This window comes from Aythya ferina, assembly GCF_964211825.1.
Source record: "Aythya ferina genome assembly, chromosome: 19".
NCBI classification, from domain to species: Eukaryota; Metazoa; Chordata; class Aves; order Anseriformes; family Anatidae; genus Aythya; species Aythya ferina.
The window spans coordinates 4907110-4932023 of NC_140309.1; the positions used below are offsets into that span (position 1 = coordinate 4907110).

Sequence of the window (24914 nt, forward strand, 5' to 3'; positions counted from 1 at the left end):
AGACTTAGGAAGCACTATGGTAGGGAGAGAATGGAAAATGAAGGACACGAGGTGAAAAATCCCAGACAGTTTCCTCTTGAACAAGGTGGACTTAGTCCAAAAATTCTTTATACTTTCTTTTCCTCTCTTCTTTCCCAGAGGTTTTCTATTGTGTATGTGTTGAATGCTAGGTTTGCTGGAGTTAAGCCAAGGAGAGAGGTAGATGGCTGCCTTTGTGGTCAGGGGAGGGCGGGAGGGAAGGATTTCCTATTACAGAACAAAGCCAAGTTATTGATAACAAAATTTACTAATGTGCTATTAGGAAATGCTGACTGAGTTCTTTACATGTGAGGTTTTATGAAAATACTTAATATTTGGGGAAACTATTTGAACCTAGTAATGGTGTCCCTTATGGACAATGCCTCACCTTGGTGCTCAGGAAAAAGAAAAAGCAGATTTTTTTTTCTTTTTCTCTCACTTTCCTTTTCAGCAAGTAAAAAAAAAAAAAAAAAAAAAAAAAAAAAAGACAAACATAGAATAGGCTGAACTAGGGACTAGGCATTTAAATGAAGATGTGAACTTCAGGTTGTTCTTGCAAGCTGACAAACTGCTCTGGCCCCCAGAAGAGAAAGATGCTGTTCCAAGGTACACTCACCATTAGTATGTCTGCTGTGATAGCCCAGTTTGAAAACAGAAGAGTTTCTCCAATAAAAATGCAAATCTGTTGTAACAAAACACACAAAAAGGAGAAGATTTATTCACTTGACATTTAAGGGAAAAATAACCTGTCACAAACTTTCCTTTGTCGCTTATTTGTCTCAAATCCATTCAAAGGATTCTTCTGTACACAATCCACTTCTGGTTCATGTTGTGGTTATCCCGAGTACTAGAAACCTATAGATGTTTATCTGAGCCCTGAGAGGGTTGGCCTGCAGCTTCATTAGTATAAACTGTTTATGATCTACAGGACAGATAAATATAAGGCTGACACCTTTGGTAACAGATGAAGATGAGAAGCCAAACAGAAGCGACAGCCCTGGACTTCCATGCTGAAATCATTCTGTTTCCAAAGGTCAGTTAGAGAAGCCAGAAAGCCCCAGCTCCCCAGAACAGTCCTTTTCTTCGCTAGGCACCAAGTTCTCTGATAAACTCTAGCAAACCAAATACCCACCACGTGCAAGATTCCTGCCCTCCCCTGCTAGTGTATTGTTGTCCTTTTTGAGGGGGACATAAGTCTAGCCACTATAACAAGTTTTATGTTGCTAATATCTAGGTGCACTTAAGACAGGACTTAAGTATGGGCTTCGCAACATCGCTGTCTTGTAGTGAGCTACAACTCTTGACTCTGTGGAGACTGTCAACAAAATACATTAAAAGCCCTATGTACGCAGTGGGATGGTGGTGTGGTATAAACAGCCACCATGCACCCTTTCCACCCCTGGCAGCCCTTCCTCACTTACTCCCATCCCCAGGCTGCCTTCTCTCTTGTGCTTGTACAATGGGGCCAAACTGGGATTTGTATCAGGAAACTGCCATGAGGCAAAGAATCTCTTTTTGAGGGGGAGGTGGTGGAAAAGGGGCTTGTTTTGCTTATTTTTAGCTCAAGTCAGTTCCCTGATGCAGTTCGCTAAATGGTTCTGCAAACAGTTAGAGCAGTTGAAGAACTGGAAGTGATAACCAAGAGAAGAAACTAATTTAACCTGGTCATTAAAAGAAATGTTTATCAAACTGAGCCCAACAGAGTTAGGGTGACACAGTTTCAAGGGGAACACTGCCCACATCAGAAAACTTTTTCCCTGTATTTCAGTTGTCGACCCTTTGCTTTTATGCTGTAGGTTAACAATTTAACAAAGAAAAGTAGGGTCAACAGAACAACAAAAAAGGACAGAAAATCTTCCAGACACACATTTCCATCTTCCTTTGTGTATTATGAAGAGCACACAGATGAAACACCACTTAAATAATCAGACTTGTAAGGATGACCCTCCCTGCTCCTCTCCAGTAAGGAGGCAAGCAAAAACCTTTACTGGACATTCCCCAAAGGTTGCTTTTTGCCCAGCTAACCCACCTCACCCCCAGCTTTTTGTTGTTGTTATATCTAGAGAGAAAACTTAGCAGCTATGGAGGTTTGGATTCAGGTAACCAAAGATTCTCCTTTTATTTACCATATGTTCAGCTTTTGTTATGTTGACTTGGGTACAATACATTGATGAAACAAAAGCAGCAAGAAATACACAACACACTTTGCTCTGAGGAAGCATTCAGATGGATGTCATTTTGTGGTTCTCTTTGCAAGCTCTGACACTCACAGCCCCAACCCAGCCCCTGTTGCTTGCACATGAGCAGTTTGGGGTGGGAGGAGGAACTCAGAGATCCGTGCCTATGGTTGGTCTGACGTGACTACAGCAGTCTCCTTTCCCACACCCTGCTCGAGATCGCCTATAGCCCTCCGACCACCATGTCACTGCCAGGAATAGACAGCTTTATTTAGCAACACTTACGCACTGACCTACAGAAAGCTTCTTCCTCTATTTGTTTCTAAAATTATTTTTGTTTCCCATACCTTCCTCCTCCCTATCCCCTCTTTCAGTGACTGGACCTGCTTCCTCTGTGATGGTGTCTGAGCCAGTTACAGCCCAGCTGCTGAGCTAGGAAGTCTTCTCTTTCCATTTTCCCACTGTCCACTGCTCTGCCTTGAGCTCGGCTGAACTGCCGAGCTAAGACAGACATAGCCAAAGAATGAAGGTGTCAACAGAAGTTAAGTGACGTGCAGCAAGGGCATCCCAGATCCCAGGTGGGCTCTCCTGACCTGCACTGAAATCTGCCCTATCACAGCTTTGCAGCCACTGTTGCTGGAGTTCTGCAGCTGGAGAGATTAAACCGAGCTTGGGAAAAGATGTTATCACACTCCTGAAAGCAGCATCGACATGCCCTGCCTGATCATAAAACACTGGAAACAGGCAACTGCTTGCCTTAAGGTTATATAAGTTACACACACACACACAAGCTGTTACACACAGCAAGTAAAACTTGCCCTCTTCTGCACAAATTCAGCCTAAGTCCGATGAATCACTGAAATGTTACAAACTTCAGAGCACCAGACCTGAATTATTGAGCGTGCATTTCGCCCAACGCTTTTCCATGAAACATGTGCCTCATGTGGATACTGGTAAAAGAAAAAGAGGAACAAGAGGAAGATCAAAAAGTAGGACAAAAGATACTGACATTAAAAAAAGAGTCGGCTGCTAATGGGGATTTGTAAAAATGAGTTCATCCACCACAAAGGGCATATGAGGATATGCAGCATTTCTGCTGGAGAGAGGCTCTAGGGATGCTTACTGCAAATAGGGCAGCCTCCAGAACAGATCGATAGCTCCTGAAATGGTCATGGGTTTAACTCCTCACACACTTTTAGAACCATCATTTTACAGTGAGATTTCAGCTGCAGAGATAGATCTTCTGAATCCAGCTGTGTTGTATAATATCTCACCATCTCCTTTTGGTATCCAGTTGCTCATCTTTGATAAGCCGATAGAAGTTCAGTCCCCCTGAAGTCTTTCTGTTTATGTGATCAGAGTTAGCAAATTCTGATTCCAAAAAATGATAAGTAAAGTAGACTTCAGAGCTGTCACACCAGCAGCTCTCCCAGCAAGATCTAAGTAGGTTATAAACTCCCTCTATGGCTATTTGCAAAGCGTGTGTATCTGTCTACATCTTCATTATTTGAAGTTCTCTTTGAAATGGTGGCTAAGACTCCCACATGTACTCTTCAATTTGAAGCAAGCCTAACTCCATCCCAGTGTTGGGCAATATTGATGCCTCGGAAGCAGATAAGTCACCAACACCATGTCAACAGAAAGCTCCCTGGAGCTGACACTGAGATGCTGTAAAAACTCTATGGCAAGGGCTTAGCCTGGGAGCTGTTGTTTGTGCAAGATCATGAAATGTCGTAGAGGAATTGAAATGGATGCTGAAATTGAGGTACAACAGGAGCTTGGAACACTGTCAAAAGGAGGCAGAACATATCTCTTTAATCACCTGGAGACTGAAACCAGTCTAAAATACGCTGCTGAAATGTCTGAGCAGTATGATACAATGATGCTATCCAGCTAATGGGTTTCAAGAGGCAGGTTTGAAAACCAATATTTCAAAGAACACACATTTCAGAAGGAGTGAGACCGGAAGATATACAAATTGCTGCTTTAAGGAGCTGCAATACAACACACTAGAACACATGCTGCAAGGAAAACAGAGTAAGAACTGTTTGCACTATACAGCAAAGCAAGATAGTATAAAGACAGAAATACAAGTGTCTGGACAGCTAAATGATACAGAACGCTGTTTTATTTTGTCTTTCCAGCCACTCTACTGCTTCCAGTCATTTACTGGATTAATGTGAAAAGATGGGATAAACAAAGAAGTCTGTCTATCTGCTCCAAGGAGGAGGGACTGCTATGGAAAAGGAATAGAAGCTGCCCTCAGGGACCAAAACCACCTGCAAGACAGGACCGTGCAGGAGGAAGAACATATGCATGGGAGGGGAGGAAGACAGCAGAGAGCTGACAGCGTGTAAGGGGCAAGGTGGCCACACCTTAGGTCTTTTCAAAAAACAAACAAACAAGCCAAGCAATTCTTGGTCTCTTATGGACCTTTATGTTTGAGGCTAAACTCCAAGTCTAGCTATCTAAATGTTGGAAGTGATCATTTTAATGCTCTGAAACAAAGAGAGATCCAAATGCAGTAACTTCGCTTTTGGCATGGTATGACCAGTGACTGAAGTCTAAGGGCAGTCATGGTACAGAAGGTGGGGAAATACCACCATGCTGGGGAGCTGACTGGAACATTACTCTTGCTTTTCATGGTCATACAGAACTCAAGGATGAGTTTCAGGATGAAAGCTCTGTTTCAGGATGAGAGCCAGGATACAGCTATAAAGGAAGCTATCAGAGACGAGAAAAGCCACCCACAACTTGTACCTTATCCTTTCCAGAACAAGCTGTTATCGTGGACCTTGAGATAAGGAGGGTAACCTAATTATCATGTCGTCCATCTGGGGTTTCCAACTTCAGGGTCAGAGAACAAAGCCTGCTGCATTTTAGACCTATGAGACTTATAACAGGTGGTTTTAACTGTAGAGGCACTGCTACACCATGCAAGCCTGCAGAACAGGTCTCCCAGTGAAATAAAAGGAATTAAACACTCAAGTGTCTATATGATTGAAATAACATTGAATGGTGTGGAAAAACAAGGGCTCATGTTTGAAACTTGCTTTGAAAAGTCAATTCAATTGATATATAGCACCACCATGGTAATACCTTGTGTTATGAGACATTGGTAGCTCCAAAATAGACCTGTTCTCTCAGTGGGGTTAGCACCTGTAACACTAAACACCATCAATAGCAGATGTTGTGTCACTTTTTTTTTTTTTTTTTTCTTATATAAAGTTGTAGTGAGTTGCTTATCCACAGATCTCTTAACTTCAGGTGATTTACAATCATTAATGATCCAAGGTAAGTTTGTAAGTTGAGAATCCTCATTTTGCAGAGGTAAAACAAATAACTTACCCCCACCACATCTAGAATCTATAAAGAGAGTTCAGATCTCTGATTCCCCATTTGGTACTTTAACTAGGCTCTCTTATCTACTTTACATGCAATACTTTTCTAGCAGCAGAGAAAGCATATTTAGGGCTACAGAGAGACAGTGTTACCTGCAACAAATGTACGCATCAGCCTAACAGCATCAGCAAATAGGTGTATATTCTTTATACCCCCTCCATATGCAGATATAGCTTCCAATGCACATCATTGACTCTTTATTAGATTTACTGCTCATGCATCATAAAATAAACTGTTTCTAAGACTGGTTAAATGATACCATCTATATTTATATATTTACACAATGCGGAATAGTCACATGGAAATATGGAAGCTAAAAAGCTGCTGTCTTGAGAATTAAAAAAAAAAAAAGAAGCAGAGAGAAAATGAGACCAATAACCACCTTTCATTGTACATTTTTTGAAAACAGTATTTCCAGCTTAGAAAGGGAGGACTTTCTGCATAAAGAGACTAAGCACCATAAATGAACATGTCTGTCATCAGGGCTGGCAAAGGAGAAAATCACAGGTCTGACTGCACAAAGAAGTGGAGGGGAGGGGCAGGCAGGGGGATCTGACAGATCTCTTCTTTTGGAGACAGCTGGAATAAAAGGAAGGCTAATGTTTTGCCAACCAGTAACACCCTCTTACAGGTTGTCCCAGGTGGTCATTTTTCTGCTGATCATTGAATCAAAGGTTAGCTGTAGGCCATGCCATGAGCCAGAGGTCCTGACACTTCCTGAATAGCCAGAGTAGGCATTCTTGGTTCTGTGTTCATGTTTTTAAACTTCCATTCTTTCTTCTTGTGTTCCCCTGTTGTGATGGCAGCTATTCAAATACCTAGAAAATAACCGTGGCTACGCTAGTGCTAGAAATACAGAGAAGTGAGGAATTGCAATAGATGGTTTGTTTGATTAACTGTAAACGAATTCTCATTGCTTGCTGAAGTGTGCACTGCTGTGTGGAGACTAGGGTAGGCTTTTGGAAATTATCCCACTACTCAAACCATTTCAAGCTGTCCCTTCAAAAAGTTATCAAGCTTCCCTCTATTACACTGAAAGAGAACCTGAGAGCTGTTCAGTGTACTGGATTTCCACTCTTTCCTGAAAGCAAGACTAATACCTCATACCAGGTTATTATACATTATCTTGAGTTTTTCCTTCTCCCTTCACACTATTTGTCTGGAACTATCTGATGTCTTTTTATATCTTTAGGTTATAAATGCTCTGGTGGGACCATTGTTTAAATCTGCATTTGTGCAGCATCAAGTATTGTGTATTCCTGAGCTGTGACTAGAATTTCAGGTGCTATGGTAATATAGAAAACAACAACAAATTGAACTTACATGTTAATTACTGTTGGTTTGCAGCAAGCTACTTAGTTATGGAAATTAATGGTACTTACAAGTAGCCAAAAGCGTGCCCACAGACAAGTTATATTGTAATTACAATTTGGTATCACTGCTGCTACAAAACCCTTATTGTAAGGGAAGCTGCCAATTTTCCTGTACCAAACCATTAGGCAAGAGCAATAGCATTATGGATAGAGGTACAGAGAGAACAACCCAAAGGCAGGGAACTGTGAGTTTCTATGCAAGAGCTAAATGCCCAGGTCTAAATTCTGATGACAGTAAGAGGGGATAAACAGTGAAACACATTTTCCTTCCAAGCACATCTATACAGTGCCAATATGCCAAGGGGAAAAATGAAGAACATTTAGAGTGGGAAAAGCATCGAAGCCTTCCTGCAGGGGACAATGCACTCAATCTTCTAAGGTGTTTGGTAGACAGAAGACTGACATATGCAAAGGATTATACTTACATAGGCTCCCACAATGCTGCTCTTGGCAGCAACGAAGATCAGACAGATGAAGATGGCTGACCCCAGCATGCCAACAGCACAGACAAGAGGATCAGCTCGCTGGGTTTTTAAGCGGCACCATTTGGTTGCCCCAGCTCCTGTGATAACACCCAGGAAACCGGTGAAGCATGTGATTGCTCCAAAGATCAAGCTATTAAAAAAAAAAAAAAAAAAAGAGAGAGAGAAAGAGTCAGTTATTTTTCTGGATTTTTTCTCCAAAATGGGGATGACCTATGAACAAATTAGTAGGGTAAACTGGCTGGTGAAAATCTGGATATTGGCTTTGCATGTTTAAAATAAAACAAATGAGCTACATCCTCAGTGTTTGTGTTTGCAGCACCCTTCCCCTGAAATTACGGAAAACAGCAGATAAAATTCAGCCTTGTACAAGGGCATTGATGAACACACAGAGATGCAGAGGGCTCATACTGCTTCTTTGTGTGGAACTTAGCTCCCTACAAAGTGCATTGTATAGCTAATTATGTACAAAAGACCCTAAGTAATAACCTGCACAATGATCATGTAAGGGAAATCATGGACAGAGCAGGCACTTGGAAGCTTAAGGAAATGGAAACCTAACAAGACAACAAACACCAGCAATTTTCTAACTCCTTCCAGCCCATTTCAAAGAAGGCTGATTAGATTATTTTGCTGTTATAATACACATACAAAATGCATTTATTTAAATTCAAGAGCAGGAGCTGTCAAGGTTTCTTAGTATTGTATGTGCAGGACTCAGGCTACAGTCTTTGGCAACTACATGAAAGTAGCTCCAGGGTAGCTCAAAATATAGGTGTCATCAAGGAGTGGAAAACTTGTCTTTGTGAACAGCAGATGGGCAGTCTGACTGGAGCTGTATTTTCTGCTCACTGCATTTTTCAGAATAGAGCGAGGCTGCCTGCTGGGTGCTCTAGTCGATGGTACTCCAAACCACTAAGTAGTTTACCTGTGATGAGATTGTGTCAGCTAGAGCAAGAAGGCTTTCCTAATGTTATTCATCCCTCAAAAGCTAAAAAGCAAAAGAGCTGGCAAAAGGCAGTTTTTCATATCTTTTATTCACCTGGAGAAATACATTTATTTTTTGTTAGCATTTTATGCTCTGTGCTATTATGGTAAAGCACAGAACAATGAATTACTTCTCACAGCATATGTGCTGCAAGCTACATTATATCACTGGCTCTGAAAAAACACACCATGTAACATCAAGCAATCCAAACCAAAGTCTCCCAGATCTTCAGCAAAACTCAGTATACACAGTAGTATACAGAGCGATGAAACACAGTGAAGTCCTCCCTCTCACAGAAATAAAAGCCTTCGGGGCCAGTTCCTGCAGCCTTTAGGGGAACCAGTCCAAGCCCTGAATTATAGCCACTACCTTGGCTACCCTGACATGCCAGTTGATTCCACTGCTATCATAGAAATCAGTATGGGTCTTAAGAAACCTCATTCTCTCTCAGCTCTCCAACCATTTTTTGAGGCAAAGACAGCTGTCTCTTTTCTCCTTCTGTACAGTAGCCTGGGAACTAAGACTGAGCTGAGGTCATCACTTCTGCCTTGGTTTGACTTCATGCAATGAAGAAAAGAAGAGAAATAAAACCCAGTTTACAATCCCAGCATTTCCTATCATTGTTGCAAGGATCTACAGGAAATTACAGACATTCTAGTGACTTGACTCCATGGGACTTGCCTGTTTCCTCTGGTAAATAAGCCCCCACCCTCCCTCCCCCCTCTTTAAAGCAGTGGTGTATGAACCTCACCTATCTTTGGTGCCACAGGGCTGCGCGTTGCAAGTCTCTGCAGTCTTCTGCACGACTTGTGCTCTGTAAAGGTAGAGAGGGATCCACATGCCGAGTGCCCCAGTGGCAAAAGAGACAGCTGAGGTGGCCAGTGAGGAGAACACATAGCTGCGGCTGTGGAGACACGAGAGGCAAAACCAAGAGAAGGGTTAGAAGGAAAACTGAAAGAGTGAGGGCACCAGGAGAGGACCCACTACTCACCTCCCTTTGCCAAGGGGCAGAGATAACACGAGGTACAAAGAAATGGAGAAGAAGAAGCAGGAAATATTTCTTCATATAAGACGTTCTATTGATAATAATGTGCTTAACTCTTCAGAGGTGCTTCAAAGGGACCACTTTTTTGGGACCCTTTCAGGAGACGATCAGTACTTAATCACTAAAATGTGATGTGTGAATTACAGCACTGTCACCATAATATCACCTGGTTACCCGAATTACCAGCTCCACCTCTCCCTCCCCATCCAAGTTATTTCCAGGTTACTATATGCTTGCTACTTGGATAAACCACCAAAATAAGTAATATAAAAATACCAATAAATTAACCATCACCACTTTTCATAGCCCTTTGACACTGTGTGACAACACCAGGAAGACATCCTAGCCAGCAGTTCTAAGAATGAAGGACACCACAGGTTTTACATCAGAATTCCAAGGTAACACTGAATTTACACACACAAATATTTGCACATTCAAAGGCAAGCATTCTGGAAGCAAGTGCAGCTGTTTAAAAACTCAGAAGCGTGTGATCTTTTATGCAGATATACAAGCATCCAACCACATTCTATGCACATGCAGTCACATGTGGTTATATATATATATTATATATATATATATTTAAATTTGCCATGTAGTGCAAGCTTTTGTGTATTTTCTCCTCTTAAATTGCTTTGGAATTGAACTCTCCACTCAGCAGAGTAGCTTTTTCAAGGAAGAAAATGAATATAAGGGACATATAAAAGGATATAAAAGGACATCTGAACAACAGTGGCACAACAATACAGGAACACAGCAATTTCTACACTTCAAAAGCCTTAATTAGTCTGACATATGAGCCAAACAAAGCAGACTCTTAGATCTGAATCTTGGAAAAGTTAGAGCAAAAGATGGAATTCATCTTTGTCATCACAGTCAACATCCAGTGAAAACATAACTGTGATTTTCTTTCCTAGGCCAACACACCGAATTTTCTGCAACGGTGCATGATGCCACTTTCCAACCCCACAGTGTTAAGTACAGGCCATTTGATGTTCACATTAAGCAGTAGAGGCAAAGCATACATCAGCAGGGTGTTCTTACTTTCTTATCAGTGCCTTCATGTCTCTTAGCCATGAGGTCCGAGCCTTCAGCTGTCCCCCAAGTTGTTCAACATTTCCTCTTTTAGCAGCGGGTACAAATATCAAGATGAGTGTCCCTGTTATCATTCCTAGGAGTGGAGATACCTGTGAGAAAGGAACAGGAAAATAGCAGAGGAAGTCAGCAGTGTTTGATTTGACTAGTCAGTAAGAAACAGATTACATTAGTCTCATTTCAGCAACCCAGCTCTTTATGGCTATCCAGAATCTGTGAGCACACTGAGGCATCTGCTCCTTTCCTTCCTCCCTGTCATTCCTGGGACTCTCTTATCTCACTTCGCAAGCATGAAGCTTTGAGAATACTCTGAGGTAAGGCAGTCCATTTATTTGTGTAATTACAGTACCAAGATTCTGGGTGATGTTTAACTCTTTGGAAACCTGCACCCAACTGGGCTAAGAGACCAACTAATTTCTGGGAGAGTTTAAAAGCCTCTTATGGGCAATGAACCCAGGTGAAAGATTTCTGGATCTGGGGAGCATGTTGGTTTTGAAAATCCTTGCTTGACATGCAACCCTTTCTGTGGTCTTCCATCTAATCTGCAATGGTTTCTCATTTTCAGGCAGCTTTCAGTGATTACCTCAGTGTGCAGCAGACTAAGAAACAATGAAAATTCAAGCTGGAAGACAGAAAAATGACACATTCAAGACTTAGGTTTCCAAGTTTCCAATCCCTTCTGTCAATCACTAGACAAAAATGCAAACATTCTACAGTGTTTTACAAGCTATGAATGTGATTCTCCTTTTGACACTGAAATTCCATTATTGTTAGCATGGAAAATGGTTCTACTAGGAAAATAGAAACACGGACTTTCAGTGAACTATTATCTCTTCTGTACATGCCATTTTCAAAATAAAATTCCTGTTCCTAAAAATATGCTTCCAATAATAACCTGAAAATGGTCTTTACACATAGAGATATATTACATGCCCAAAGAAGACAAATCCAGAACTCTTCTAGGGAAGGTAATGGAAGACAAAAAAAATATTTTAGAACTGGAAAGCCAGGAGCGTTCCTCATCCAGGGACAAATGAAGCTCAATACAGTACTCTTATCACAGTTGAACAGAAGACATAGCACTGTTAAACAAAACAAACAAACAAAGGAAATGCTGGTATTTTCTAGAGCCATACAATTTCAAGTCTCTGATTTTTATCTGGAGGCTTACTCCCCTGACAGGATAATATCTGTTGATACTCAGCAATGTTACAGCAAAACACTGACATTAGTGCTAGATCCAGAGACAAAGTTGCCCCTAGCCAAAGCGCCCTTCTGCCTTCTTCAGCCCATTGAGTATTCCTGACCTCCTCCAGAGCTGGAGGCCACAGGGCATCACAGAGGGAAGCATCACGTTGGCAAATCTAGTACATCTTGCAGGAGTACAACGATTGCCAAAAGAACAGAGGCTCCTTTATGCTGATGTCTGGAAGCTTTCGACATGTGCTGTTTGACTAACAAAACTAAGCAATCCTGTCCTAAGAAACACTCACGGAAGTATGGAGCTTGTCTTACAGATTCCCACAGTTTCACACAGTCAGGGAATCGTGCATCCATGTGTCATTTACGGTGGAAATCAAGATCCCATAAGGGGTACAGCCTTGCAGACTGTCTGGATTTCTCAGGATAACTATGGAGACTTCAACCAAACAGAAAAGTGCTAGTGATGATTTCTTTGTACAAACTAGTTATTTGGATTTTACAGATAGAAGAGTGGTCCAAGATAAATCATTAAATCATACAACCATAGAATATCCTGAGTTGGAAGGGACCCACAAGAATCATGAAGTCCAACTCCTGGGTCTGCAAAAGGCCACCCGAAAATCAGACAATTTGACTGGGAGAAGGGGCTTTGGAGTTTCTCTTCCCTTGTGTTAACCTTTGCTCAAAAGTTCATATTACCCTTAAAGCATTTCTGCTATTGAATGAGGCAAGCACTCTCTTGGTCTGAAGCTTTAGGTTATTAAACCTAATTCTTTTCATTTCAGGTTGACAGATGGAAACTCTCCTAGGTGCAAATGAACTGTTCACAGTGACTTTCCTGGCTTTTCTTACCTTTGCTGGACAGGCAATTGTCCGTGCCACAGAAAGGAACATTCACTTGAGATGGGAACCCACATATTTCATCACCTGCTGTTACAAATGGGGTTGGCCTGGGCTATATGAGATTCATTGTCCTCATGAAGTGCCAAAGCCAGAGAATGCAACTCACTGGGGCACATGCCACCCAGACTGACAAAGGTCAGAAAACAGTTCTGCTGGGCTGCTTCCTGCCAGCTCTTTCAAGACATCTTTGTGTGCAGGATTTGTTTGTGCGTATGTGATTGGAATGTATTATCTTTTCAACACGTTTATCAAGGTCCCAAGAGGTTAAAGTAGAAGGAAACCGACTGTCTCAGGGCAGAAAAACAAGCGGAAACTGGAACAAAGTGTTTTTTCCTCAAAGCAGGAAGCCATTCTCAGAGTTTCTTGACAGCAAGGGCCTGAAAGACTGTGGAGTTGATTTAAGGCCAATGCCTCATCTTCCCAAACTCATCAAGAAACCATGGTTGACTGATAATAAAGTGATCGGAAAATTCTTGCTCCCAAGCAGGGAGAAAAACAAGTACAATGAGCCAAAACCACATACCTTTCCAATTTGCTTAGAGAATGCATCTGCTATGCACTTAATATCCACAGGCGTTAATCTCCAATCCTTTACCGTCTCTATATAACAGTGTATATAATAACAGGTTGGGGATTTGTGTGATAGAACTCTTCTAACACTGATCAACTGATACAGCTGTTATTAAGATGTTATTAAAACTGATATATAAGACTCAGTAAAGTTTCCTATGAACTGGCCCAAAGCCAGGCTAGTGCTTATTGAAGGTGAATTCAGAGTGTTCACAATGTGCAATTTTACAGAGGAAAAATAAACAAAAATATATACTTTGAAAAGAAAAAAAAAAAAGCATTTTTAGGAACATTTTGAATTTCAAGCTATCTTTATCATTGAAGAGCTGAAGGATTTGGAAAAAAAAAATCCCAACAAGCACTTTTTGCTTGTGGAATAGTCAACGTTATAAGCTCAAAAATGGAAACCTGCATGTGAATGTCACACCAAGAGACTGGCTTACCCGCAATGCCCAGTGCCAGTCTCCAGCAACTTGCTTCACACTTGATCCAGTGATGTATCCCAAGCCACTGAAAGTGATGAAAGGATGAGAATCAGTCTGAGTTTTAATAGAGTACCACAATCACAGCTGTTCTTAAGCAAAGATAAAAACAGTCAAAATCAATTGTGTGTTCTAGTCTCTTCTAGTTCTTCAGGGAAGAAACGTGGGGGATGAAGAGGATAGCAGCTAATATGTAACTCTTCCCAGCACTGTTGGTCTAAAAATGCTGAAATCCAATGGAATATTGGACACTGATCTCAAGTTCATAGCTGACCTTTCAATCCACAGTGGATGGACCTCAAATTAATTGAAGCACCAATTCAGAACAAATATAATAGTATTCAAATTGATAGCTTAGTTTAATAATGCTCCAAGAAAGTCAGTTAAAATATTTTGTTTCCATTCCCACCCAATTTCTGTAAAAAAATAAATAAATCCTTCCCGCTAGTTCCCAAAAGTCACACGTGAACGAGTAACAGGGCTAGAAAAAATAATTCAATTCCTGCAACTAATTAGTCACTTCTGACAATATTTTCCTGTCTAAATTGTTCCAACCAAAGACAGAACAACTATCATCTTTAGCAACTCAAGATTTGTGTGAGCTAACTTTAAAAGAAAAGCCAAAAGCAGATGAAAAAAGCATTATGTTACCTACCTGCCAAGAGGAATTGCAAAGTAGAAAACAGACAGCATAAGGGTCCTTGTGTTTTTGGTGAAAAGGTCTCCGATGATGGTTGGAGCAATAGTGGAGTAACTTGCTTCGCCGATGCCAACCAAACCTCGTGAGAGCACAAGAAGCCAGAAATACTGCAAAAAGAAATAAAACACCTTAGCAAGCGTCGCTTTATATTTTTGAATTCAGGATGGACAACAGTGAAAGCTGCCCAGCTAGGGAAATATAAACACATGTGAATGGAAAGTGATAACATTGTATGCATTTATTTTTTAAAACCTCAGATTCTTTTTATTTATCTCTTGCTGGGGATAAAAGGGACCATATATTTTTTGTGAAGATTTATAGGCATGAAAGAAAAGTAGCAATAATACCATATCGCACTCAATATGATTTTCTAAGACAGCAAGACCCTCAATTTATTTTCAGCATGTTAAATCTAATTGCCAGCAACAGTGCACTGACAGAGGGAGATTTTGGGAGGTGTCTGAGTATAACAAATCCTGCTTCTGGGATCCAGGGAAAGTAATACCTGCCGAGCGCAACCACAGCCTCCCCGGCATGCCAAGGGACGAGTTAAGACTGGTGAAATTCTGGAGGCTCTTCAAAGCTGCGCAGGAGTTGAACCCGCAATCTCCCAAACTCTTGATTTTCTCCATGATTAGACGATACTGAATAAGGGAGGATTTCCAAAGGTGCTAAGCACCGACCTCTCTGCTTTCCTTGAAAAAAGCATAAATCTCCCCCTTGCAGCAGGAAGACAGACTAAGCCACAGCTGAACACTTCTGAGAAAGCTCAGGTTACAGTCTGAGCCGAGATGCACAGAGTTATGAAGAGATAAGACTTGAGATTTACTGTGAGCCACCTGAACACATGAACATCCGTGTGCTCAGCAACTATTACCACCAGATGAAAGATTCAGAGCCACACAAGGCAACTGAGCAGGTTACAAAAGCATTAAGCTGCCCAAAGAATGATGTGCCCTTCCAAGTAAATGGTAACTGAACAGAACAAGGAGAGGGGCTTCACATTCAGCACGACACAGCCTGAGGTGGATGAAAAGGAATTATTCATCTAATAGAATTTTTTTCATGGGCTGTTACCCTGTTTCAGCCAACATTTTTGTAAAGTGCAAGGACCTGATTTTCAAGCCAACCTTTTCTGGTACACCTGCAATTTTCTGGGTGCTGCTGTTTGAAGGCATAAGGCACAGTACTTTGATGCCAAAATGCTTGATACATCAGCACGATCAAGTTCTTAGACATCTGAGCAACCTGAGCTACACCCAGAAGTAATTGCAGGTGCAGCAATTAAACACCACTCAACTGCAGAAAACTGTATGTGCAGGGAACCTTTTTCTACAAATGTAGCCTCTACAAATCCTAAGTTTACTGTTATTATTCTATAGATCATTTGTGAAGAACAGCAGGGAATGTGATATGTCCTTAAACATGAAAATACTTTAAGAATAACGAGCAATTACAGCGGAGTTGCAGGAAAATGACTGATTTCATGCCCTACAGCAAAACCTAAGCCAGAATACAGGTCTTTCATTCACAAAGATGGAAAATGCCATGCAAACATCAAGACACACACCTCAGTCATAAAGCAGACAAAACTTTACCACCAGCATATTTTCATTGTCTTCTGTACCGCAATCCCCTAGCTGAAAAATATTTCTTGAAAATTCCTGTAGCCACATAAAACAAATACTTTTGTGCACTCTTCACTTCCTCTTATTTTGATGTAAATCTTGCATCGATACCTATTTTCTGAGTGTGTACAAGTTCCTTGTTTGCTGGGAGGGCGTTTGCGGTGCTGCTGTCATTCATCTAACTCCCATAAGCGGCACATACGTAACAGAGATGTGTGGGTGTATGCAGAAAGGGCAATACTGTGACTCAAGTTTTTAATTTATGCCAGTTGCCCAATGCTAAACCACTCCACATTACTACGGGAGTATGCTGACAATGATTGCTGCACAGGTACCCAATGTATTTGGAATGAGCAACAGTATTTATAACATACTGAATGACTTAGTCATGCAGAATTAGAAAGCAGGGGAATTGGAGGCTGATTTTGGTTTCGTAAGAGGTTAAGTCTTGGATCACAGAGAGTGTGACAGACAAAACAGTCATCTGTCCGTTTTGGCATGAGTATATGATCGTTACACCTGTAGAATGACAAATTTGCAAATGCACTGGATGTTCCTCAAATTTGAAATACCTACATAAAAATGCCCCAGGTTTGTGCTTACCAGCCAGGAATCACTCCCTGATTAAACTGGACAGGGATTTCCTCCAAATAACGTTGTTATAAGCTTCCTGTCAAACACTGCTTAAAGCAGGAAAATTGTGGGAAAAATTCTAATAGTGGTAAAGAGTGACTTGGTTCCACCTATACTATTGAATCAGAATCCTCATACAATGAAATCATCTGCAACAAGTAATATACTTGTTCCTCTCCCCTAGTTCCTCCTCGATTCCTCCTCTCTGGCTTATCCCTTGCTTACACACTCCAAATATCTACTTACTATTTTAAATATATTCTCTGAAGAAAAGGTATAAAGGTATCCAAATTTACATCATGAGATTCTGACTTCAGATGGTAATGTCAGCAATCTGATAAAAACAAAATGTGCATAAAGACATAAATGCTATTTCCATTCTGAGATGATATATTCAGCACTATGGATAATACAGCTATTTAGGTGTAATGACAAGGCACAACATTAAAAATCTACAACAATACCAGGGAATTATAATTTATCATGTTGTGCCTTGTTTTAGAGCTCTGTAAGATTGCAAAGCTAGTGCCTGTTCTAATCTTTCTGAAACATCTCTGGATATTTGCTAGCACACTTTCTCTTGGTACCTATACAAAAAAAATATGCAGTAATTTCAGTAAGCTAGAGCCTTCAATCTTCCATCTCTAATAACAGTTAGTGGAACATATGTTTTGTCATCTCTGAACAGGGACTGCTGGGTACCTACCCCCAAGATAAAAAAAAAAAAAAAACAGTCCTCTCAGAGAGAGGCCTAATCTTTTCATTTTTCATATAGGAAAAAAAAATACAAACAACAAAATGACTCAAAAATTCTTACGCGTGGTATATCCACGGATATACCATGAACCACTTAGAAACAGATCCCAAAACCACTATGCATGCAATGTAGACAACTGCTATTTTATGTGTGTATTTATATACACATACACCCATACGCACATGTTTTTCTCTCTCTTTGTATGTGAATATTACAACCGACATAAACAAATGGGAATGACAGATATTACTCATACACAGGAAGCTCCATTCTCCTCCATAGCCGGAGCAGGACACTTCTACCATTTCCTCTACACTACATTTTCCCCCAAGTACTTTATCATCTTTGCCTACCCCAGGACTCTCAGCAATTTAGTGAGGCAAAAAGGGCTGACACCAGCCAAATTCTTCTCTACATTATCTGCCCTTAAGAGCAGCACAGGCAGCTAAGAGAGGGAACCGGTAAATGAATTTCACTGTTCCCCAAGCAGAAATTGGTATATATTAAGAAGCTTATTCTTTTCTGCATTGCTTTGGAGCTGTTCTGTAATTTGTTCATCTGAGCAAATACTTCTCACTCTGGCAGGAAAATTGAAAAAGACTTAGTGCGCTTTCAGCACCTGAGCTTATTCCATTTCTGAAGGTTACGACCAGCAGCTTCAAGACTTCAGTGTCTTTTTCTCTGGGTCATCACTAGCAACTGAAGGTTTTTGAAACAGAGTTATTACAGCAAACAATCTATTTATGCCTTTCATTTTTGCTAACAGTCATGTCAAAGATGTCTGCATCTCTTTGAGAGCTGCCAACAACTCCTGGTTTGTAAAGATGCAATGGTTTTCTTTGAACGGGCTGTATGGCAGTAATACACTTCCCTGCCTGTGCTTCAGCTGAAAGTGTTGCAGAGAGGGTCACAGACACTGCCATGCTGCGGCAGGGCTCCTAGGTACCAGCTCTGACCTCCGGCATGGATGTGGACAGCTGGAGAGGGGTTGTGGTCGGGACATCTGATCCATACCATGCAACTGCTATGAGCTCTGGGAGCAATTTAGGATGCAAAGGTGCTCTGAGTCTCTTTCGCCAACTTGTATATGCCACAAACCCACCAATTTACGGAAAGAATCATGGCTGACAGAGAATCTGAACTGCCACAGTCTTCCTGGGAATCCCCCTTCACGAGAGACCAGCACCAGAAACTAGTGCACAGAGAAAGCCCTCATGCATGTTTATCTGAGGTAGATAAGGTCAGTGGACCTGCTCTTCTTCACGTCTCTTAACCACATGGAAGGAAAAACATGCCCTAGCTCTAAGCTGAAGAATTTACTACTTTGTAATTTGAAAACTAGCAAACCAAAACAAAAAAGAAACCCAATCCTCCAAAACAGATAAGAGTTTTTGAAGGGATACAAATCCTCATGCCTCAGGGCATCAGCTGATCACTGAACTGGTGTGGCCTCATCTCAAGTACTGAGTGCAGTTCTGCGCACCACAATATAAGGACATAAGAAGAACATTAGAGAACGTCCAAAGGAGGGCAACAAAGATGGTGAAGGGTCTAGAGGGCAAGATGCATGAGGAGCAGCTAAAGTCACCCATATTGCTCAGTCCATAGCAGGGCCGGCCAAGGGGAGGCCTCATGGCGGCCTGCAGCTCCCTCACGAGGGGAGCGGAGGGGCAGGCGTTGAGCTCTGCTCTCTGGGGACAGCGACAGGACCCGAGGGGATGGCATGGAGCTGGGACAGGGGAGGGTCAGGCTGGGGGTTAGGGAAAGGTTCTGCACCCAGAGGTGGTTGGACACTGGGACAGGCTGCCCAGGGATGTGGTCACAGCACTGAGCTTTCCAGAGTTCAAGGAGCATTTGGACAAGGCTCTCAGACATAGGGGTTATCAGGTCTGATATTTTGGGTGGTCCTGTGTGGAGCCAGGAGTTGGACTCGATTATCTTTGTAGATCCCTTCCATCTCAAGATATTCTATGGTTTATGGTTCCAATAGAGATGCACTGCCTGAAAACTTCTGGATTTCTTAAACTATCAGCAAGCTGCACACAACAACAGCAATAGCTGATGGGGTCAGATGGACCTGGTCTAACTACTGCTGCGAATGATACTAGCCCACAGGGAGCTATAGGCCAGACGTGATCCCTCCAGGATTTTCATCTGAAAAAAGCTTTCATCATTTGCATGAAATATTTATAATACACCAAAAGAGAGATCATATATTTTCTCTGAAAAGTATGACATGGTTTATACTCACATTTTCATATGGCTTTACTCTCAATCTCATGCACGCATCAATATTTGATGGCATAGGACACATGACTAGCTTTAATCATGTTTGGACAAACCTCCTAATTATACATTTATCCTAGTTGCACAGACCACTGAATGAGTAATACAAGTCTTAATAGGTCTAATTGCAGCTTTAACTTCTTTCTCTTTTTTAATTAGTTAACAAAAGGAATTAAGCCACAGTTCTCTAAAAGATTAGCTGTAAGTGATAAACCTATAAGCTGCCAAATATGTGTACAACTCTGAACCACCAGATTTACTGTCTAAAGAATCACATGATCCTTAAGCTTTAGTTATTAAGTATTTGCATTTGCATGTGAAGTAGCTTGTAAGGGTCTCTAAAACAAGCTCAATACATGCTTCATTTAGATTAGGGCTACATGAACTGGTAAAATCACACAGATATAGCCAATGTAGAGTAAATTACTAGTATGAATGCACAGCACCAGTGCAAGCTATGTTTTGAACCAATGTTGCTGGTCCAAAAGACGGCTCTGTTATACAGCTCCAGGAACTGCATCTGCACCCTTCTCATTACAAGGATATTGAGTTAACCTTCTACAGATCTACATTTAACTTTTCTAAAAGAAGGCTCAGGACCATGGAATTCCATATTTGAACTACTTAGGCTTGCAATAATTTTTTATTTTATTTTATTTTATTTTATTTTATTTTATTTTATTTTATTTTATTTTATTTTATTTTATTTTATTTTATTTTATTTTATTTTATATAAACATTATGCAACAAACAAGGGTTTGCATCCTTGGAAAGAAGACATGCGTAGAGAAAGCAATCCATGCCAACATGCCAGGAAGACTGCTACATAAAGTCTAGAATCGATGTGTGGAAACTAAGGAGAAAGCATCAGGATTGATTTAATTTCTGTGTATTTCTAGAGGAAACTCCGTTGAACTGTACTGTAGCTATACTCTTGCATTTCTGTGGCTGGCAGGGTGTTGCACTGACAATATCCAGCGTACCGCAGCAGTCCCAAGTGATCAGTTAGACCAACTGAAGACAGATAATTGATATATTATATCTGATATATGTATATATATATGATATAGTATATCTGATGTACTTCAGGAGTCAGCTGCCCGAAGTAAAGCCCAAGTTGCTCAAAAGAATATTCAAGGGCTGGACAACTGTGGTCGCTTTTGACAGACAGCTGCATTTACATGCAAACATTTGCCCTGGTCACACAAACACCATTTGTTGCATTTCATTACATTTTCCTAGCCCTATCAGCATTTTGCAGGGATCTAAGTGGTTAAAGATGACACACCACACCCTTTACCACAGGTACACAAAGCTGTGCCATTAATCATGATGCAAACCAAAACAGGAGTATGCCTCTAAGTATCGGTATTGTGACTAAGAGCATTGGCTCCTCTAAACTCACAGTTTAAATTCCACCTCATTAGCTGAGAATCACTAGAAGAGCTGAGCAATGGAATGAAATTACAAATGCAGGTGAGATATTTGTTTAGACACCAAGCATTTCTTTTAGTCTTCCCAGCAATGATGGAGCCACCTTTAAGAAGCTGAAAGTTTCCAAGTCAGAAAGGAACATTCACATGTCACGAAAGACAAGTTGGCATTAAATGATGATGTTGATGTTTTAAATTCCATTCCGTATCTCAGGAGGATGGCAAAGGTTACAGCAGAACAGATAAGCCTAAATACATCTCCCAGCTCTGTGCACTCCCAAAGCTTTATACATTTTGAATACATCTAACAAAGGCATTGGCTTTCCATGTTGGATGCAAGTCCTGGGTTCGCACACTGAATAGCAATGGTGTGTCACATCTAGATACAGACCACAAAATCCTACCTCTTACCTTGTTGTGTGAATGGTCCTAACTGTCCTTCAATTAAAAGAGAATCAAACTTATGAAAAGCTAGAGAGGGGATATATATTCAGCATTTGTGAGTCTCCCTGTGCCAGTCCTGAAGACCATGTCTTTCTGTCAAGTGCAGCCTAGACTTTTAAGCAACTGAATATTCATGCCAAATTTTGGCCATTTGGTTTCTTACTGTCAGGGAAATCTTTGTGCAAGAATGAGGGAAGACAAATATCTGCCTTCATCTACAAGTATTCCTAACTAATCAGTCATGAAGATTGCCATCAGAGAAAACAAGATATATAAAACCATGGGAGCAGAACTGTTCACTAGATGTTTTGTTGGTAGATATTTTCCTTCTGCTTCAATAGGTTGGGTAAGCATTGTTTTCAGGATTTCCCACAACTGAAAGGAGCCGCTTTATGTTTAGTCTGTGTGGCATGGAAATGGCCTAGCCATGGTGCATGCTTGTGTGGAGCCTGGTTGGCAACAGGCTGTTGAAATATCAGCTCTGATGTAATGGTGTGAGCTGCTAGCACTCAGCTGTCTATTATTTTAGTATTTTTAATAGAGAGATAGAAGTGCACTTAGAGGTTCATAGTACAGCTATCTGTCTTGCTAGCTGTAAACAACTCTTCTCACCTCCACCGTGACTTTCTTCCTTTAACAGAAATGAGTGGTGCTGGTAGGGAAGCTTGGGGAGATTCACTGCAGTTGCCAGTTCTTTTGCTGTTTGGTCCACTGCAGAGAAGCAAGTGGGCTTAGACCCCTCTTTTTTCCCCCTGTAGTGCATGTCATCACTTACACATAACCACTTTTCCCTCCCCATCTCTTTATAACCACAACTGCCTTGTAAGTCACTGCTGCACACAACATCTCCTGTACCTTGTATCACTATTGGATTTAAGTTCTATGGTTGCCTCCTTTCAAACTGAACTCTTGAAGCCAAGTCCATCTTTCCTCATCATTTTCACACCGTTCTCCTTTGCCCGCACATCACAGAATCAAAGTATGGTTGAGGTTGGAAGGAACAAGCCTCTACAGGTCACCTAATCCAAGTCCCCTGCTCAAAGTCACAACAGGTAGCTCAGGATCGTGTCTTGAATATCTCCAAGGATGGAGAAGCTACAGCCTCTCTGGACAACCTGTTATAGTATTTTACCATCTTCACAGTAAAAATGTTTCTTCTTATCTTTAAATGGAATTTTCTTATTTCAGCTTATGCCTATTGCCTCATCTTTCCTCTGGGCATCATTGAGAAGGGTCTTGCTCCACCCTTACTGCCCTCTGAAAGGTATTGATACACATTGATAGGATCCCCCTGAACCTTTTCTCCTCCATATCTGAGGCCAGATGACATCCTGAAAAGGCTTACAAGAACATTTGGCCTTACACTGTCTCCAGCTGCAGGCCTCAACAAGATAGAACTGGGAGGCCATACAGCCCTGTCCTCATCCTGTGCTTCACATCCTATTCAGCATTTCTCACTGCAGCTCTGGGTTGGATTGAGTCTTTGATAAAAAGCTCTGAAATTAAAGCAACGCAGCAGGCTGAGTCTGAGCCTCCCCAGGGAGCTATGCATTCCTCAGTATTGTTTGATGACATGGAAAAGACAGCAAGAATTTGTAAAGCTGCTTTTCAGAGGATGAAGGCTATTCAAAGCTTCGTAAAGCAGATTTTAGGTACAGAAATAAAGGTCCTCTAGGTCTTTCCAAACACACTTGATGTCAAGAGTATACATTGGCTCAGGTTCATGCCAAAATTGTTCTTGGGGCTTTCCACTGCCTCCCTGAACAGCATCTCCATCAGCCAAGCTTACTGTGAGAAGAACCCTCCAGTAGTTGAATGTCCTGACCTGAAAGCTCAAGTACCCCTGCACACATCAGAGCTTGACCAAGCAGTTTGCCTGGTTTGAAGTGAAGGACATGACCCATTACATGGCACACTGGACAGTGAACAGTAATAACAGAGCAACAAGTTAGCTTTTCTGAAACATCACTACAGGCTCTCTAGGGCTAGGAGCACAGTTCTGGAGGAAGGATGCCACCTTAGCAAAGGTAAGCTGTTCAAATTCTCACATCCATAGGGCAGACAACATCTTATCTACTGCGTCTCTGTCGCCTTCACCCCAAGCAGGCTTTTCGTCACTTGGCTTCCCTGAGATCTTCTTGGGCACAGGAAGTGTACAAGTTTAAATATTCGTGTCCAATGAAGGACACTTATCGTACCCAAAGGTCTTCCCCTGAATTCTCCAGAGCAGGTTACTTTCAGGTTAAACACTGAAGTGAAAATGCTCTCAGTCTTCCTTCAAGTATCCAACCTGCTTCTCCAGATAGATAGGCAAAGCAAATAAATGTACTAGAGAATATGCTCATTTAATTCACACCTGCTTATTATATGGTGGCTGGAGGTTACAAGCATGTTACGGGTGAGACCAGTAAACCATACCAAGACCAGTACACCATACCAAGATGCAAGCTGCTGAGTTACTGAAACCTCAGCACACTTGTTCAGTCATTTACTCAAGCATTAATTTATAACCCTTTGAATTAGGATGGATTTACACTACAGTTTCTAAAGCAAATCTGATTCTTCTATTGCATCCAACTGCACTGTGTCAAACACTTCAAAACTTTGGCTCATTTTGGATGCATTCAGTGGCCTACCAACTTTTAACTCTAAGCTCCTCACCTTTGAACAATTTCCTTCTGGGAAAATTCATCTGGTATTCAGAGCCCCCCGAGGAGTACAAGAGAGACTACAGCAAGGAGAAAGAGAACTAAATACATATTTATACATAGAATTTAGCAAGGGAGATGAAACAAAGTCCACTCACCTTTCCTTTGATTGTCTCTAGTATTTGTTAATGGCTTTAGTTCTCCCAGGTGGCCTGTTCAGGCACACTTAATTGAATGTGGAGAGTTTTATTTGGAAATCTACTTGAGATACTGGCTGATTAAAGTGATCTTATATTATGAGATTTATATTATCATTTAGTATGTAAGATTAACCAATAAAGACTATAAGATGCTACTTTTTCACTTCTCATGCACTTCAATCAGCAACTAAAGTGTTTAACAACTGGATACCTACAGATAGGCTCTAAAGTGAAGCATCTAATTAAGCACTCTGGAGAAAAAAACAAAAACAAAAATACCCTGAAAGTAGCAAGACTCCCATGGTGCTTCCCAGAGCCAGCAGGGATCTGCTGTGTGCTCCACACATACAAAAATCAGGGCCAAGATTTTCTTAGTTCCTCTGAAATCCAGCTTCCCATCACTGGCCTCTCTTCAAACCTGTGGCAGTCCCAAGAGACTTTTCTATTACT

The 24914-nt window shown here is 41.2% G+C and overlaps 1 protein-coding gene across 2 annotated transcripts in view; it reads right to left on the reverse strand.

The window, feature by feature from the left end:
- Positions 1–24914, reverse strand: part of LOC311421245 (sphingosine-1-phosphate transporter SPNS2-like) — a 134923-nt gene that overhangs the window by 37995 nt on the left and 72014 nt on the right. For both annotated transcript variants that reach the window (XR_014684764.1, XM_084492930.1), the window contains exons 4-9: positions 14391–14542; positions 13697–13763; positions 10527–10669; positions 9192–9344; positions 7396–7585; positions 635–700 (exon numbers count right to left, since the gene is read on the reverse strand). Coding sequence is in view for 1 of the 2 variants with exons in the window: in XM_084492930.1 (XP_084349056.1) it covers positions 635–700; positions 7396–7585; positions 9192–9344; positions 10527–10669; positions 13697–13763; positions 14391–14542 (771 nt within the window). In the remaining variant the exon portion in view is untranslated. The remainder of the gene's footprint in view (positions 1–634; positions 701–7395; positions 7586–9191; positions 9345–10526; positions 10670–13696; positions 13764–14390; positions 14543–24914) is intronic.